At 44.2% G+C, this 18972-nt stretch overlaps 1 protein-coding gene across 1 annotated transcript in view; it reads right to left on the reverse strand.

The window, feature by feature from the left end:
- Positions 1–18972, reverse strand: part of LTBP1 (latent transforming growth factor beta binding protein 1) — a gene marked incomplete at its 5' end in the record, with an annotated part of 337472 nt that overhangs the window by 278250 nt on the left and 40250 nt on the right. Inside the window, one exon of the mRNA XM_081101362.1 lies at positions 17482–17779. Coding sequence (XP_080957488.1) covers positions 17482–17779 — 298 coding nt within the window. The remainder of the gene's footprint in view (positions 1–17481; positions 17780–18972) is intronic.

An 18972-nucleotide genomic window follows, 5' to 3' on the forward strand; every position in this document is an offset into this window, starting at 1 on the left:
AATTTAGCAAAGTTTCAGGGTACAAAAAAAAACAAGCAACCTCATTTCTATATGAAAGCATGTTTGGAAATGAAATGTTCCAAACAATTTCATTGCAATAGTAACCAGGAATATCGTATCAACAGATCTGTCCAAGGATGTGCAAGATGTACATAAAGAAAATTCTAAAACTGCATTAAAAGACATTAAAGATCTAAATAAACAGAGGGACATATTTATACATAAGAAGAGTCAATATCAAAGATATGCCCTGGCTGGTGTGACTTGGTTGAGCATCATCTCATATACCAAAAGGTCATGGTGGGTTCCCAGCCAGGGCACATACCCAGGTTTCAGGTTCAATTTCTGGTCAGGAGGCAACGGCAACGGATCGATGTTTGTCTCTCAGATTGATGTTTCTCTCTCTCTCCCCCGCCCCATCTCTCTCTCTAAAAGCAATAAAAACATCTTCTCTCAGGTGAGGATTTTTTTAAATGCATATTCATCTCAAAATTATATACTGATTCAATGCAATAATCAAAATTCCAGCCAGGTTTTTTAAAAAAAGTGACAAGCTGATTCTATAGTTACATGGAAATGCAGTTGACTCAAGGATAGACCAACGTAACAGGACAGAGAATTCAGAAACAGACTTATACATATTTAGAAACCTGAATATGACCAATCTAGTACCACAGGAGGGAGAATTACTCAGCACACAGTACTAAGACAATAAGTTATCCATACGGAAAAGAAAATTACACTATACTCAAAATCAGTTCCAGGTGCATCACACAAATGTGAAAGGAAACGCTTAAAAATGTAGAAAAAGATCTCAGAGCAATGGGTGAGGGGAGGATTTCTTAAACAAGTTAACACCGTTCGTAAAGGAAAACAGCAATCACTCTATCCTAGAGGAGCAGCTTTCAACGTGGGCACGAGCTCACCTTAACGGAGGCATTCCACAGAACAGTGTGTGTTCCTCAAACACAAGTCTCAGGATACAAAATTTACCCTTAACACAAGGGAAACACCTTTTCTATTCCATTCTATAAAAGCTCTTAATATGTAACAGAAGACAAAAAATGCTCAACACAATACTGTTGGAACAGCAAAACCCTGGAAACAACCCCAACGCCCATCCCCGGGAGGTTGTACGTGTGAACTGTGGTACATTCATACAACGGGATGCTGTCCAGAGGAAACATAAATGGACCCCACCTATAAAGCACCAGGGTAATCAATGCTTCTCAAAGCTGCTCCTGAGACCAATACGTTAGCATCACCTGCAAGTGTTTAATGATGGGAGCTCTTCTCCCCAAACCCACCGAGTTAGAAACTGGGGTGGGGGTGGGGGGCTGCACCTAGAGCTTCAAACATGACAGGGTGAATCTCACAGACTCCAATTTGAGAGCCACTGTTATGGACCGATGTCAACACCTGAGTAAGAAAAGCTAGTCTCAGACAAATAGAAAAATGTGGATCAGACTTACTTAAAAGTCAAAAACTGGCTAGCCAAAATAACAGCTCAAAAGTACCAAAAAACACAGGAAAGCACTAAAGAAAAATAGGGAGTGGTCAATACAAATTACTGTGTGGGAGAGACGGGGGAAGGTGCGGGCAAGGGCCACGGGCAGCACGGCTAAGGCAACGAGAGTGTTTTATTTCTTCAGTGCATACGGGAACTTTGGCTTCCGTAAGTGTCCTTTAAGCTGTGTGGGTTGTAAATTCTATGTCTTTTTGTAAATGATATATTTTCCTAACAATAAAAAATAAAAATGTAGAGCTGGAATTTAAGAAGGTAAGAACATATAAAACATTGTCAACGTAAAATAGTGCAGCCCACATGAACTCGTTTCTAACAAAAGCCCTAGGAAAAACAACTGAGTGAGCAGCAGGTATGGAATGTTTGTAGACAGGTAAGTGTTTACAGTGAATCACACACTTCTTCATCCTTCTCTGTCCCCCCAAGTTTTCCCCGGTGCATACAATAACGGCCCTGGAAGAAACGTTTTATATAGACAGTATGAGCCAACAGTGTGTGAAATAACCGGGTGCCCGCCTCCCCCTCACTCCCATCTTTAAGCTTCGTCTCTTTTTCGGACTTACAGCCCCAACCCTGACAAAGCACGCATTATTGCCGAAGGGAAGATAATAGCTTTCAGTTGGGGGTCTCGAATGTATTTTTTCTTCTCTAATTTTCCAAAAATACTTTCGCGGAACTCTACTCCGTTTTAATTGCGGCACAGCTCGGAGATGCCGTGGGCTCGGCTCCAGACCACAGTCGTAAAGCGAGTATCACAAGAACGCAAAACGTGATCGTTCTGCTGGTGGAGGGTCTTGCTTTCAATTAGTAAAAAACACAATACCTGTGGAGCACAAGAAGCTAAGCCCAGTAGAATAAGCTTTGCCTATACTTCTCACACCACAGTATCAAGGTATCTAGCCAGTGAGAAGTGATTATTTTAAGTGGAAACCAAAAAAAAAAAAAAAATTACATGTATAGAATGAGTAATTATATGTATATGTAGTTAGTAATAAGTAAGACTGAACAGCAAAACCTCTTCTAACACCATCCGAGCACTGCCTTAGAAAGTCATTTGTTTCTAATTTATTTTCTCCGTTAGCAATGTGTTGCTAAAAATCACAAGAGAATAAAGCATTGCTCATATGAACCCAGTCCTCTCCATCTGCAACCAGGGGATCCGAAAGGTTGGCTTCAACATCCACAGAGAGGCAATTATGCACAATGAGCAGAGGAGGTGGCTGGAGGTTGCCCTGCCAAGAAATGACATATTCCAGTGGATCCAAACCACCCTCCTCAAAGTCTGGCATTCCGCAGCATAAAAATAAAACCGAAGTTCACTGCAAAGCAAAGCTTGCCACCTGCTGCCCGATGGCATAATCGTAAAAGTTCAAATCGGGTCCACGTTTTGTACTTAAATCCTTTTATGAACTGATTGGGATGGATGTTTGCATTTTCTGTATTTTTTTTTTTCATTTGTTCTCACCAGTTGTGGTGGTGGTGGTGTTTTTTTCAGAGAGAGCGTCAGCCCCAATATTTTTTAACTGATTCTGTTTCAAACCCTTTACATAATCAGCTATAACGAATGTGCCTAAAACAAAAACAACAAAAAACCCTGCAAACTATTATACATGTTGTGTATATAATAAATGGACTGATGTGCACTTGTGTTTATTACAGTATCCAGACCAGGGAAGAATTCCTTTGAATATGGGCCAGCATTGTCCTCAGCTCCCAAGGCCTGTCATCATTCTAGATGACACTGAATACTAAACCCGTTTCCTGACCATGCAGACTTTAAAATGCAGACAGAGTTGAACGTCAGTATATATACACTTATTTTACAAAACATGAAGTAGCATCCCAGCTAACCAAGAAGAAAAAAACTCACTTCCAGGATTTCAACATTGCTTTGTCAGCTCTAAAGATGTGGACTTTTAAATATCTTAATTACGTTAAATTAGCAAGCATTTTCGTCGGGTAAATATTTCTAGTATTCTTTTCCATTTGCATTCATTCTAAGAAAAATCTGAGAAATAAAAGCATTTTCACCTTATTTTTCCCCTTAAAGAAAACAACGCACCTCAAGTTTGGCCTGATTCTTGTGACTCTATAGATTTGTGTATCCGTGCTATCATCCCCTCAAAAAGAAAAACACTCCTAGGGAGAAAGTGAAACTATGAATTTAGGAGGGAAAATATTGAGGGGCAAAGAGAGAGAGAAGGAAGAGGGGAGAGGGAGAGAGAAAGGAGGGGAGAGGGGAATCAGTCCCTGTTCCTGGACAGATCTGTGTGCTTTCCCTCTTTGGTTTCCATGCGAGACTCCGAGTATGTTTACTTCACCAAGTAAATCATCAGAACCTCCCTAGCAAACTTGGTTCCCTAGCTAAATTAAACACAAGTATAAGCAAAGTCAGAAACAAAATCGCATTTCTTATTATTGAACATCACCCAATAAATAATGCCATTTTTCTCACAGACTTCAATTAGGGGTCATTATTTTTTATGAAGTTATGATAAATAATAATAACTAACGAGCATCAATCCAAATAGAAACTAGATAACGCAATCCAACTAGAAAGATAGTTAGAGCCCATGAACATATAGGTGGTGATACTCCAGTCAAGACTCATTTCTAGGTCCTCAGAAAGACATCCTGAAAAATGTGGGATTTCTATCACCTAAGGAAGGGGAACGGGCGTGAGTTGAGCGCTCTGCGTCACGCATGAAAGCCAAAGAGGGAAAGCACAGAGATCGGAACGCAAGGAGGAGCCGTCACATGAAATGATTACGGCAAAAGCTACGCAGCCAACACGGGTAATGGCAGAACGCCGGAGTCTGAGGAACATTTGAAGAAGAGACCAAGATCTTGATTTTTCCGCAGGTCATGATGAACTGCCACAAAAGCTGAGAGTGTTCATCTGACCAACACAGAAGGATCTTGTTCTGATTACAGGTTGGTGAATTTGAAAACAGGGGTAAGAGTGGAGTAAGGAAAGGAAAGCATTCAAAGGCAATTTCCACTGTCCCCCACTCCCAAAGCGAAGATTATGTATTATTTGATTTGACGAGAGAGAGAGAGAGAGAGAGAGAGAGAGAGAGAGAGAGAGAGAGAGAGAGAATATGAATCATTAGACTACACGTAACTCCTCAGCTGGGATCTAAAGGAACCATCTTCTTGACTGGTAGATAGTCTGCATCCCTCTGTTTTAAAGGAAATTAGCTTTCGTCTTAAGACTTTAGGCATCCCTTTCTCTAACCTGCCCATCAATCACCCAACCTAGCTTCCCACAGGTAAGTCATACTTCTTTGGTGGCTGTGAGAGGCATCTCTCCATTTCTCACAGCCCCACTCAAAGATCCTCTCTCTGATTGTCAAGGCCTTCCATAATCTGGTCCTACCCACCCAATCTCATCTCCTACTGCTCTATTCTTCCTAAATAGATCAATCTCCCGCCAGTCCTGTGGAAATAGGAGGCTCATTCCAACATATCTTCCACCCTATTATCCTGCACTTAAAGGTCAGCCTCTCCTTCACTTCCCCAAATCTTCCCAGACTCAGGTAAATGTTCCTTTGCTCCAGTACTCACTTCCTAACTCTCCACTAGAATTTATAACAGGTAGTAGTCAATTAAGTACTTATCCTATATCATTAACTATTTTTTAGGCATGTTAGCTTGATCCTTTTAATTGGAGTGCCAATAACATGACCTGGCATGTGGTTGACACTCAATAAGTATTTGCTGACAGACTGAATAAATCAACTACAGTAAACCGAAAATGTGTGTTGTGGAGGCGAGGAGAGTTGTGATTCTATCTTCATGGTAGTTATAGGTGGTTCAGTGGTACATAAAGATTTTTGTCTGTGTCAATCAACAGCCTCGCATAGGACAGAAGAATTCTGAAATATATTACTCAATGAATAATAGATTATATTCTTGTCCTCATAGACAAGTGGAATTCCCCCCCCCAAAAAAATCAATTTAAGAAGTTTTTTTCCAAATTTTGGAGTTAAAAAATTAAATAAGTACTAATAACATTCTTTGCATAGAGGTACCCCCTCCTTTGAGAGTTCTTGAAGTGTTTAACAAATGGGAAGTTTCATATGAAAAGAGTTCTTACAAATAAAAATTTTTTTGTAAGACCATGTAATAGAAAATGGGATAAAGAATGTTGGTAGATTATTCACATAAGAAGTATGTGAATAAACATGTAAAAAATGTTCGACCTCACACAAAAAATCTAAGAAAACCAAATTGAAATAAATCTGTAAGCAATGTGATAAAATCATACATCACAGGAATATTTAAAACCACTAAGACTTTACAAACTATAACTTACTTGATTTACCAAAGTCTTATTTGAAAGTGACCACACTTACTGTCCAATATAGTATCTAATATCCACATGTGACTAACTAACATTTACTTTGACTTAAAAATCACTACATTAAATTAATACAAAGCAACATGGCAACCAATAAATTAATCAAGGAGACTGGAAAGTATTTCAACCTTATGTAAAGTATTTCTAATACGCACACTAAATTTTCAAACGATTTAGATTCATGGGTCTCCTTTCAAGACATGAAGGCCAGTGAGTTGTGAAATGCTTGCCTCACACAGGGCAATGGAAGTTTTAGAAACTTTTCTTTACCCCCTCAAAAGAGCTTAGGGAAGTCCAGAGCTAAGTAGGAGCTACAGGAATGGAAGAGGAACAGAAGGAGAGAATTCCACATGGGGGAGCGAGGGGGGAAGGAAGACGGTTATTTGTTCCCAGGGAGTGAGAAAGGGGAAAGGGAGACCGCTTCCTTTCAAAGTTCTTTTCCCAGAGTAAAGTGCACCCTAATCTTCTCAAAATGCCCGTGTCATCTTCCTGTTTGAGTTAAGAACATCCTTCCTAGCAATATAATTAGGAAGGATTAGCTGCCGCATAAAGAGGCTTTGAACAAATTAAGAAAGAATGAAGTCTCACTTTAGATTCTGTCCATCCAGTCTCCAAATACCAGCGCTGGCAAAGCACCAACACCAGGCAGAGACTAAAAAGGCGGCCCTTTGAAAGCAATCGGAGTGATGTGTATGTCAAGACAGCCCTACAATGAGAAAGTTTCAAAAATAAATTCCGTACGTGTGACACACAGTCCAGCTAATCTTCAAATATTTGGCAACAGCTTCTACACTGGTGACTTCCTATAATGAAGTAATCGTCACATTTTCTTCATGAGAGAGAATTTGCTTTGACTAAGTGAACCTTGATTGTTTTGAAAATAAACAATTTTTTGTCTGACAACATTGATTCACTTAAAATTTATGAAACGAAAATGTCTCACTTCTCTATCCTTATTTATAAAAAAAATACTTCAAAATATTGTGCAAAAATTTTTTCACAATTTTGATTTAAAAAAAAAAAAAAAAAGCCAGACTATGGCATATGAAAGATAGCAAAGAGAACATGGAATAAGAGGTCAGGTTCAGCCCTAGCCAGTGTTGCTCAGTGGATAGAGCGTCGGCCCAAGGACTGAAGGGTCCTGGGTTCAGTTCCAGCATGTACCTTGGTTGCAGGCTCAATCCCCGGGCCTGGTCGGGCATGTGTGGGAGGAGATGTGTCTCTCTCACATCCATGTTTCTCCCTGTCTGTCTCTCCCCCTCCCTTAAACTCTCTAAAAATCAATGGAAAAAATATCCTTGGGTGAAGATTAAAACAACAACAACAAAAAAAGAGGTCAGGTTCAGGTCACAGCTCTGCCTCTACCTTCCTGTGTGACCCTGGGAAGACATTCACCCCTGTAAGTTATAAAACTTCATGGGCCGCGCTGGTTGAAAATTTGGGAAGATGTAAAAACAAAACAACACAAAACAAACACCCGAATATACTTGTTCTATTTTCCATGATGCTCAAATAACTTCCCAACAGGACAAGAATCCACATTCATTCTCTTCAAAGATACTGATATTGGTAAAATCCTCCTTTGCTTTCGGAACAGCGCGCTCCGTGAGTCACACCCATCACGCTGGCATCACATAAACACTGAGTGACAAATGAAGTCTGCCCGCTGTCCCCGGTTCCTTCCTATGAGAGTGGAGCCAATTCTGCATCAGAGTTCAAATTATTAATACTTAATTAGATACTTATGAGGCTTACAAAGTTCAAGCGCAGAAACTGGATTTACAGTGTCAGTGTCTCGAATTTTCCCACGGACGGGCGGCCAGGGCCCTGCCATGACGTCACCTCTGCGTGTGACTGTGCCTCATGCCCGTCACGGGCTTCCTCGGAAGCGCAAGGAGCAGGAAGGCCTCACACTGCGAGGTCCGAGCGCTAAGTGGAGTCTGACCAATGAGAACTCCTGGTGGCACTGACAGGTACATGCAGGCGGGGCCCCCCATCCCACTGAGGGAGCGTGGGAGGAGGGGCCGCCCAGCCCGAGCTACTGCCCTGCCCTGGTGAGTGGGGTGGCTCAGTAAACGTGTGCCTGCTCCCATCAGTGACCCTTTGAACTGGTGTCTTCTCATTACTTTGGGGAAACTGAGGCAGCCTAGAAGATGTGCTACCTGCCTTGCATTCCTGCACAGTCAGACTTTGCCATTGAGAGCAGTCCCGTGCGATCACCCTTTTTGACTCATTCACCAAGTACGCACAGGGCCAGGAGGAGTAAAGCACAGGAACTGCAATGAATGCTGTGAAGGGGGGGGGGGGGCCTAAAAAAGTCTCCCCAGGGAGTAACGGGCAGCAGAGAATGCCTCCCAGAGGATGAGCAGGTGCCGATTAGGGGAGAGGAGAGTGTGCCTGGGGCACAGAGGAGGGGGGTGAGGGCGGAAGGGTGAGAGGCAGAGAAAATGTGCCAGGAGGGATGGCAGCGTCAGCAGCTGCCTGTGTACGGGGACAACCAGCGGGAAGGGCACAAATGAGACCAGGCAGCCTGATCCCCTGGGAGTGGCGAGCCAGTCTTTATCCTCAGAGCACTGAGAAGCCAGGGCAGGGCAACAGGAGACCTATCTTTTGAAAAGATCCCTCTAGTTGTGGACACAGGTTTGGGCTTAAGCCCTGAGCGCTTGGGACAGAGGGGACAGTCAAAGCCGCCCGCGCCCCCTTCCCCCCCAACAGGAAAGCGCACCTAACTCCAATGGGAATGGGAACATTGTCCAATCCACTGTTTCGTCCCCGCCTCCCACCCCCACCCCGCTGGCCTTTCTGGTCCCTCCCACTCTCCTGCACGACACTTAAACCTCTTGTCTGAAAATAGCAGTCCTGGCTAACGGCAGACATTTTCTCCAGGATCAGCAAATCTAGGGGTTCTCTTTTCCGTGCGTGTAAGTAGACATTCTTTCCACTTAGAAGCTCTTGCCTCCAGGACCATGAGACCAGCCCTTTCTGCTGGGTCCTCCCTAACACATCTGAGGCACAAATGAAGAGGTAGAAATAAACTCGACGTCAAGAACCTCAGTAAAAGCATACCTACCAGGTAGGCTATTTAACGTTGCTTTTTATTTCCTACTTGGGCATGTTTTATGTAACCTGAGGTGTTCTTGTCCCCTCCCTCACACAGAACTCACATCTTATTGGCTCTTTATTCTGATCCCAAAGAGCTGCTATAAAAATGTGGTCTTAAAATGTAGTCTACACTCTGCTCAAATGAAAACAAACTCTTCGGCCAAGGCAAACAAGGAAAGAGGATTTAGTGCGACCCCAGAGGCACCCTGGAAGGATTCAGGCGCAGTATCTATGGAATGCCGAACGCAGCCAAATGTGATTTTCACTGTAATCGGCACAACACCCCAAGTCGGGCTCTGAAAATCGTTCTTGCATTTGACATCAGCCTTGCAGGCCTGGCCCACAGCTCACGGGTCCCATGGGTCAGCCAAACTGTGTTCTGTTCCAACCGCTTCTCGGTGGATTCACGGGTGTTTCAAGCCCGGTTCTACTGTCGGTTTGCAGGCGGTCCTCTGACAACAAATTAATTCAATTGTCGTGCACAGGTTTATTTCCACGTCCAAGAATAATCCTATGGGAAACACTTGATCAGGCTTAAGGGCCACAGTGTAATTGTCGTAGAGAGGGACATCCCTAGCCCCCTCCCACTCCTGTCCCTTCCCAACTCCTCCTACTCAGAGTCCACAGGCCACTTTGTGTCGTGGGTGGGGCCGCTGTACGTCAAAAGCCACTTATTAGTGAGTGGTGTGCACGTTTCAATCCCTAGTCCCATGAGCCGGGCCCTCCTGGTGTCTGGTCATCTCGAGGCCTTGATTTCTTGATTCCCCCTTTCCACCCACAAGTGCCTGAGTGTGCTGGTCCCAAGATTTCAGAGAACAGTGGGGGCCACAGGTAGGCCTTAAGTCTGTGTGATGTATTTAAATCTAACTCTCTTTTATGAGAGTCACAGGGCTGGCTCTGCAACTCATTGAAGGGTTTAGTGATAATTATTTACTATCCCTGCGACTGCAGCTCACTCCTGAGTAGCAGGGAAGATTGGCAAGACTGGGACCCTGGTAAAACACTGCAATATTTGCCCCTCCCCGCAAAGATGTCCATGGACTACTTGGAATTGAGGCTGACCATCAGCTGACCTTGAGACAGTGGTTCTCAACCTTCCTAATGCCGTGACCCTTTAATACAGTTCCTCATGTTGTGGGGACCCCCAATTTCATTGTTACAAATTGAACATTAATTAAAGCATAGTGATTAATCACAAAAACAATATGTAATTATATATGTGTTTTCCGATGGCCTTAGGCGACCCCTGTGAAAGGGCCGTTTGACCCCCAAAGGGGTCACAACCCACAGGTTGAGAACCACTGCCTTGAGATGAGGACGTTATCCTGGAGTGTTCCAGGAGACCCCACACCATCACAGGTGTCCTTAAAGTGGGAGAGGGAGGCAGAGAGAAGGACTCAGCCCAACGCTGGTGGCTTTGAAGGTGGAAAAGGGCCACAAGACACAGAATTAAAGGCGCCTCTGGAAGCTGGGAAAGAAAAGAAACATTCTCCCCTGGAGCCTCGGGAAGAACGCAGCCCTGCCAACATCTTGATCTTGGCCCAGTGACACCCATTCCAGACATCTGACCTCACAATTAGGAGACAATTAGTTTGTGTTAAGTCCCTACATTTGTGACAATTTGTTACAGTAGTGATAGGAAATGAATACAAATGCCATCAAAGAAAGAAGCATAACAGACTTATTGCTTACAGACTGCCTCAACATGAATCCTGGCTCCTCACTCGCAAGCTACTCGAACTTCGGCAAATTGCTTAATCCTTCTGCACCTGAAATTGCCTCGGCATGCAAAATGGGGATAATAATAGTATCTATCTCACATTCTTGTGAGAGGATTAAACGAGATAATATTTAGAAAGGACTTAATAGCTACTGGCACAGAATAAACACTCAGTAAATATTAGTTGTTGTTGTATATACTAGAGGCCCGTGCACTGGTGGGGTCCCTCAGCCTGGCCTGTGGGGATTGGGCCAAAACCCGGCAGTCGGACATCCCCCAGGGGTCCCGGAGTGCGAGGGCACTCTGCAAAGTTGCTGTCGCTCGGCAGCTCCTGCGTTGAGTGTCTGCCCCCTGGTGGTCAGTGTGTGTCATAGCTATGGGCCAGCCAGTCACTTAGGCTTTTATATATATAGAAGATTGTTATCATAATTATTATTATTATTATTATTACATAGCAACAAAACACCATCCTAATTTCTAGCAATTAAATTGGGTAGCAAACTATCCTAGAACTTGCCCTTTTCAATTGCAGACTTGGAGTTTCCATACAATTCTTTGACCAGAATTTAAACCCAGTCAGTTACTGGTTGGATCTCAAAACTAATTGTGGCCAAGCTTTCCTCATGGGACCGTACAGGCTGAAGACAACTTGACTTCCCCTGTCCTTCGCCTACCTCTGCCACCCCCACCCCACAGTTCACTCCTCCTGCTGGTTCTCATCAGGAGGAAACAGCTCCTTGCTTCCAGTTCCTTAAACACTGCATCACCCCACCATCCCCCAAAGTGCCTGGTTTCCTCAAACAACAAGCCAGTGCTGACCCACAGATACCAGCATGATGCAACTTTACACAGTGGATTATGAAGTCCTTCTCAAACCTTAACATCGCTATACCCAGTTGGACTTGGTTTTCTGATGAGTTCACAAAGGTCTTCTAGAATTCCCACATATGCCTGCCTACACAGCATCATTCATAAAAGCCAAAAACTGGGAAAATTCCCGACTTCCATCAAGAGAAGAATAAGCAATAAGTTGCAGTATATTCATATAATGGGCCAATGCTTGGCAATGTAAATGAAAACATAAAATGACATAGATGAATCTCATTGTCTGATTCATTTATATATAGTTCAGAAACAGAAAGAACTAATCTCTGGTTAGAAACCAAGACAGTGGCTCCTATCGGGAGCAGGGGAGGGAAGACCCCTGCTAGGAACAGAAGCAGTGCTCTGCTCTTCGATGTGGGTGGTACACATACGAGTGCGATCTCACTGCTGGAAATCACCGGGCTGTGTGCACTTCTGATCTGTGTGCTCCTCTCTATGCAATTTCAATTTAACTTCAATTTTTAAAAAGGTTATAATAAATGCATGTAAAACGTTGAAATGAGTCATTGGTTCAATTTTCAGTTCTCATCCTATGCCTAAGATGTCCTGAAATGAACACTCTACCCTTCTGCTTCTGTTCCACATCATAGAGATCAAAACCTCCATCTTGCCCTGGCCAGTGTGGCTCAACTGGTTGGGCATCAAGCCATGCACCAAAGGTTGCTAGTCCGATTCCCTCCCACATCTATGTTTCTTTCTTTCTCTCTCTCTTAAAATAAATACGAAATAATAAAAATAAATAAAATTCTTTTTATAAAGAGCCTCCATCTCATAGACTGGTTGGGCAGATCAAATACAACAAGGAATACAAAGTACTTTGCAAAATGTCCAGGGTTTTACAAAGGCAAACAGTATATTCCAAGACAAAAAGGAAAATTCTGCAATATAAGCATACATGGGACAATCCTTGGACAGGGATTTAGACATTTACATTGTTTTCTCCAGGTAAACATTCACTGTAACCCTGGTGTGTACCTACGCAGCTAGAGATGAAAAGCTGTGTAGCTATGATCATGGTAAGTACGGGAAGCACAGAAGCAAAGCCTGGGGGAGTGTGGACAGAGTGGGGATTGGGGGTAGGGATCCACACCGAGCAAAGTGCCCCTGCAGTCGCAGACCATTTGGGGAAACTGTCTATTTGAGTACTGGCCATTTCCTTGGCTTCTTTCAAAAGTTCAAATGTCCCAATCTCAACTACTAGTGCTACAAAAAGCTTGAACCTTCTCCCTACAGTTTTCACTGTTGGTGTAGTTTCACTGCTGGAGGGTTTTGGGTTTTTTTCTTTAGGGCTATGAGAGAGTCCAAATAGAGGGAACAACTTTACATCGTGCCGTTGTTGTTGCTGGTAATGAGGAGAGCCGAATACGTCCAGGAACATTCCACAAACTCTCCCATCCTTGTCAGAGTCACAGCATATAGCTTTCTTTAAGACCTAACCACAGTGAGAGGAGGCCGAGAACTTCTCCGCGGCACAGACGTCACCCAAGGCTGCCTCCGATCCACTGACCGAGGGGAAATGAGGAGAATTCACTTCTCAACACCTTTGAAGGTGCAACCCATCAACTCCATGTGGACTTTAAAGGACCTTCTCCGTATCACTTGATAAATGCTCGATGCATTTGAATTACTCCCGTCTTATAAAAGGATGTTTTCTAATTTGCTTCTTTTCTCTTCCCCACATCCCTGGAAAGAAGATGCCGGACAGAGGGACAATGACACTGGATAAATGAAGTCCCCTCAAGTGATCTGAGACAGGAAAAAAAAAAACAATTTTTCCCGAGAAGCTAGCCACAACTCTTTGGAACACCAGGGTACCATAGATGATGAAAGTAGCCAGCCCCAGGGAAGAAAAAAGACTGGACCCATGTGAGCTCTCCAGATAGATTTGACATCATATCATGAGTAAAACCAGGCTTCCTTCTCCAGCCGGAAGAGAGGGGACGGGGGGCCTTGTCTCCTGCAAAAGTGCTTCCGCCTGACACAGCGCAGATAACAGCTCCCCACTTGGCAAAGCCCAGCGGGCAATTTCACACCAGTCAAAACCGCTCCATGGAGCAGCAAGAGGGCCAAAAACAAACTTTTATGGGAAACCTCAATGTATTCGTGTGAATAATAATACTGGCAGGTGAGGAATAAGCTCTGGAAAGCTAAAGAGTTTTGAATGCTGTTCCCTCGTGGAGTCTCCCAGCCCCGACGTATAAGAATTAACACCTTTTTAAACAGGTAACTCAAGACAAGACCTGTGACTGAACAGTGGCAATTCTCCAAATACACTGACAGCGACATGGGAATAAACATCTACAGGATGCAATTATGAGAGTAGCCTGAAGGGTTAACATGGACTTTCTAAAGGATCCAACGCTGTAAAGTTAGGTGCACGTTCAGAGCATCAGAAAAGGGGCTGCCAGAGTGTGTGTGCAGCAAGATGACCCGTCATTTATTCCTTTCGTCAGCTCATGAAGTAGCCATTACTTTTTTTTTTCCATTTTGTTTCATTGTGTCTTTTTGGAATTGCTTGGCTGACATCGTAGTCTTTAAAGTGGTTTTCAAGCAATCTTTAGAACTTTTTAGTACCACTGGTCTTCATCTACATCAAGTTCCAATCCATTCGTGTCCTCGATGGGGCCATTTTCAAATACATCCACAAATTCTTTGCTATTTCTCCCTCCAAAAAACACAGCTAAATTCCTCTCCCTTGGAGGGAGGTCTGACTTGGCGACTCACTTCTGATGAGTAGAATAAGGGCGAAGTGAAGGTACGCCGTTTCCCAGACCGAAGACTGAAGAGGCACGGTGGCTGTGTCCTGGCTCTCGCCACGGGGAGGCCAGTGTCCCAGTGTCATGTCGTGAGGACACTCAAGCACCTTAAAACAAGATAACTCGAGAATTTCTCTAAAGTGGCAAAATGGCCCTATCATCTGAGCTTCCTTGGCAGTTTGATTAAATATGAGTTCAGGTGATCGGGTCATTCCCTAACTTCATCAGTGGGCCCACTGCCCCCGCCCTGTGCCTTCCTCTCAAGTGATAGCCACCTATTTCAAAATCTCCTTAAGAACAGAACTGGATCTTGTGCATCTTAATACTCCCTGCAGTGCCCAAGTAACAGGGCAACCTATAAAAGGTTTTAAAGAAATTATCGGGACTGGTTAGTATCTCAGGCCATCTCTTCTCCTTACCCAAAAGCACCCAGTAGACATGACGTCTCTGAAGCACATTATCTAGAGGCATACCTGGGAAACAGGGCAGGCTTGGTCCCCCAAATGGTGTGATGCAATGCCGTGACTCACACAAACTTGCTGGTTTCCTGGTGCATGTAAAAGTTATGCTTGCAATATATTGTAACCTATTAAGTATGCAATAAATAGCGTTGTGTCTAAAAAATGTACATGCCTTACTTTAAAAATTCTTTATTGCTAAAAAATACTAACCACCATTGAGCCTGTTGGGGAAATGGCACCAACAGACTCACTCAACACAGGGTCGCCACAAACTTTCAATTGGTAAAAAAACAAAACAAAAAAAAACGCAATATCTGAGGGGCGCAATAAACCAAGGTGCAATAAAGGGGGCGCAATAAAACAAGGTATGCCCACAATGACTTCTATTTTCCCAACGCCAAGTTAGAGCTGAAACCTTAGCCCCCTCTTTGACTCACAACATTCCTGTCCAAATTATACTGTTGCTACCCAAAAAAAGAAAAAAGAAAAAGTCTGCTCCTTTATTTGACGTCTGACATATGGTTCTCACTAACAACCCATACATACACATCACAGAGGGTCACAGTCTAAGAGTGGATGGTGCTATTCAAGATGAATGATGTCCCTTGTAAATGACTTCACAGTTTATGTAAGTAACGATGCTGGAAAAAAATAATTGCCGTGCACAGCAATCTGACTCTGAGTGCCAAGGCATAGCTCAACGCAGAACGGTTTTGGAGACCCAGAACAACGCTGGGAGAGAGATGCCTCGGTGTGACATAACCAAAGCTTTACATCACTTCAAGGACACAGTTACATTCGTGTTCTGGCACCAAAAAGCACCACAATCCTCTACAGAAGGGGTCAGCAAACCACAGCTCACGGGCCAAAAAGCTGGCCCACGGCCTATAAGCTAAGAATGATTTTTGCATTTTCAAAGGGTTGAGGGGAGGAAAAAAATCAAAAGAAGAATGATATCGGGTGACATGTGAAATTTATATGACATTCAAATTTCCATAGCCATAAATAAAGTTTTATTGGAGAGGTCACACGTTCATTTCGGCATCGTCTGTGGCTGATGTTGCGTGATAACGACAGAACTGAGGAGCTGCGACAGAAACCGTATGTCCCCCAACGCCCAAAAGATCTGAGCCTTCACAGAAAAAGCTGGCCACCCTCCACTTCAGGGCGTGGATGCTGGGTCCTGCTGCCTCCACTCACAGCCTCGTGCTTATTCTCCCTAGTCTGCCTGCATTTTAATCCAAACACGTATTATTATTAATTATTATCATTATGGCCTTGAACAAGTTACTTAACCACACTGCACCTCATTGTCCTCATCTGTAAGTGGGGTTAATAACAGTGCCTACCACATGGGGTCATTGCAAGTTATAAGTTAATAATATACACAAAGCACTTGAAACAGTACCTGGCTAAGTCACTAAGTATTAGTTAGGAAAGCTGTTACTAAGTACTAATTATAACTACCATTCCTTCTTGCTGAGAGTTGCAGGATATAAATATTTCCCAAATAAAATGCTCACCATGTGGTTAGATTTCAAACTAGCCCCTCCCCCAATCTACTGATCACGGCAGAAGTGAAGTCGGAGACAATAAGAAATGAGAGAAAAAAGAAGAAAACCAGAAAGAAGAGGACTGAGGAGGGAATAAAAAGAGAAAGAACAAGTTAGAAGGACCCCACTCCGCGGGAACAGTAGGTGGCCTCTTCAAACGGGAAGTATAAATGAGGGTAATTTCATCCATAGGAGCAGACTGAATAACGCCTGCGGGAGGACTGGATCCTAATGACCACGTGGGCCCTGTTCCTAGCGGAGAGAAAACACTGGAAATTCCAAGCTTACAAATGCACTCCTGGGTCAAGCCCGCGCTTAAGCTGAGGACTTCCTGTATTTTACATTCCTAGGCAAATGACAAGTGATAGTTGAGGTCAATCCTGCGTCTTGTTATCCACGCGGAGCAGCTAATTAAAAGGCACCGATGTGCGCCAGGGTCCCGGGCAGCCGAGACGCGCTCCTCGTGCGACACAGAGGGGCACCGGGAGACCGGCCTTGATCCAGGGTCTCATCCTGTTCAGAACAGCACTTCCCAACGCTCAGAAAAGGCCTCGTCCCCATAAATAGCACACAAGCTCATTTCCCAAAGACGCTCCTGCACGGCAGCTGGTGGGTGCACTTCACCTGCTCCTGAGGCCGGGACATTCCCTTCCTGAGGCCTCGCTTCCATCGGAATACCTTCTCTGTGCAGAGTGGGGTCCCTACCTTCTCCATGCAGCTTTAAAAATCACACTATGTCTCTTTTCAAATTATTATTTCAAAACTCGAGAGCACTCCCTCCCCCCGAAAAAAAAGATTTTTAAACTCACAGCTCCATCATAATCAAACAATTCTCTCTCCTATTCCCTTCCACCCTGGCTCCCTGTAATCTCCGCTCCTGTTCTGGTCTGTGCTTAGAGTAAAGCTTCCCTGCAGAGGCTAAATGCACGCATCGAGTATTTCTCAGAGACGTGGAGTGTGAGCATAACATGTGCAACCTTAAGGAAAGGGAAGACAGATATTGCTATGCAAGTGCTTGCTGCACACTGTGCAGAGAAAGGAAGTGGTTTAAAGCATGATGCATCTAAGAGAGTAATTAAGATGCCCCCGGGCCGGAGACAAGTTCAAAACACTCACTGAGAATGTATCTGCTGGGCAAGTCCCACGGACGGCTTGGGCTTGAGGGTCAAGGTCATCTGGGCCACGGGGCTGACCCTTGGGAGGGTGTCTGCCTTCTTCGACGAAGTGTGCTTCGCTGCTTGCTCAGGAGGGACCCAGGAGGCCGCAGCCCCGGGACCCTGCCCTGCAAACACTGGCGACGAGGTGTCCTGGGCGGCTGTCATCTCACAGGCTTTGCCCTTGGTCCCTGGTTTGCACACACAGAGTTGAGGCCGGAGACACATCCCTCCATTCTGGCATGGTGGCACACAGCTGGCTGCAGAAGGATAACAGGAAACACATTGGAAGGAAAGCATTACAGACTTTACGAATTCTTCCGAAGGCTTAGCAGCAGCATCCATCAATAGTCACCAATAAAATGAAACCCTACTTAAAGATGTCAAGATGATGAAGGTGGTGATGGCAGCTAATGTTTATTAACATCTTTCTATGTGTCGGGCACTGTTCTACTACATATCAACAAATTTTCCCAGCCAGCGTAGCTCAGTGGTTGAGCGTTGACCTATGAACCAAGAGGTCATGGTTCGATTCCCCATCAGGGCACCTCCCTGGGTTTCGGGCTCCATCCCCAGTGTGGGGCATGCAGGAGGCAGCCGATCAATGATTCTCTCTCATCATTGATGCTTCTCTCTCTCTCTCCCTCTCCCTTCCTCTCTAAAATCAATAAGAATGTATTTTTTAAAAATTTTAATCCCCCAGCAACCCTTTTAGTAGATATTTTATTCTGCCCATTGTACTGATGAAGGAGTTTTATAGCTGCCAAAGGTCATACAATGATTAGTAGAGGGAGGATCTGGGGTTTTTATCCAAGCGAAGTAGCTGCCGAGCCATCATTCTCATCACTTTAGTCTAGCTGCCTCTCAGAAATGCATCAGAAACTCGGAAAACTTATGAAAACGCTCTGCCCTTCTCTCTAAACGGTGCCCTGTGGCGCCAGTTTAAACTTTAGGCATCCAGATAAGACTTGGCAAAGGAACAAAAGCTCAAGCCCAACCACAGCCCCCTCAAAAAGTGCTCCAGACTCCATCTTGCACAAGCCACCAGAGCTCAGAGACAATCTTTCAGAAATGGGGTCCAGCCCACTTTTTTTTTATGTGAGAGAAATTCAAGATTTAAGAGGTTGAGAGTCGCCCAATATACATTTTTATGCATTTGCCAGTGCACTGTCCATCATCCCTAATTTCATAATGAAAGACAACCCAACAGAAACAGCCTCCTCATCTCCTACTTTCGAGGATGTGTGTACTTTGCATCACCAGGCTTGTGGCCAAGCAGAGTTTTAAAGTCAGGAGGGCTCTTTGTCTCCGGCACAGTAAGTGGATTTTATCAGTCCCGTGGGAGGGCACATGTTACTGACATCAGTTTTATTAGGTTAATGTCATTGGCCTACAAACATCATTTCTTCAGCCCCTTCTTTATTTGTCTAAGTACAGGTGTGTATGCCAACCT

The sequence above is a fragment of the Myotis nattereri genome, assembly GCF_964212035.1.
Source record: "Myotis nattereri genome assembly, chromosome: 10".
NCBI classification, from domain to species: Eukaryota; Metazoa; Chordata; class Mammalia; order Chiroptera; family Vespertilionidae; genus Myotis; species Myotis nattereri.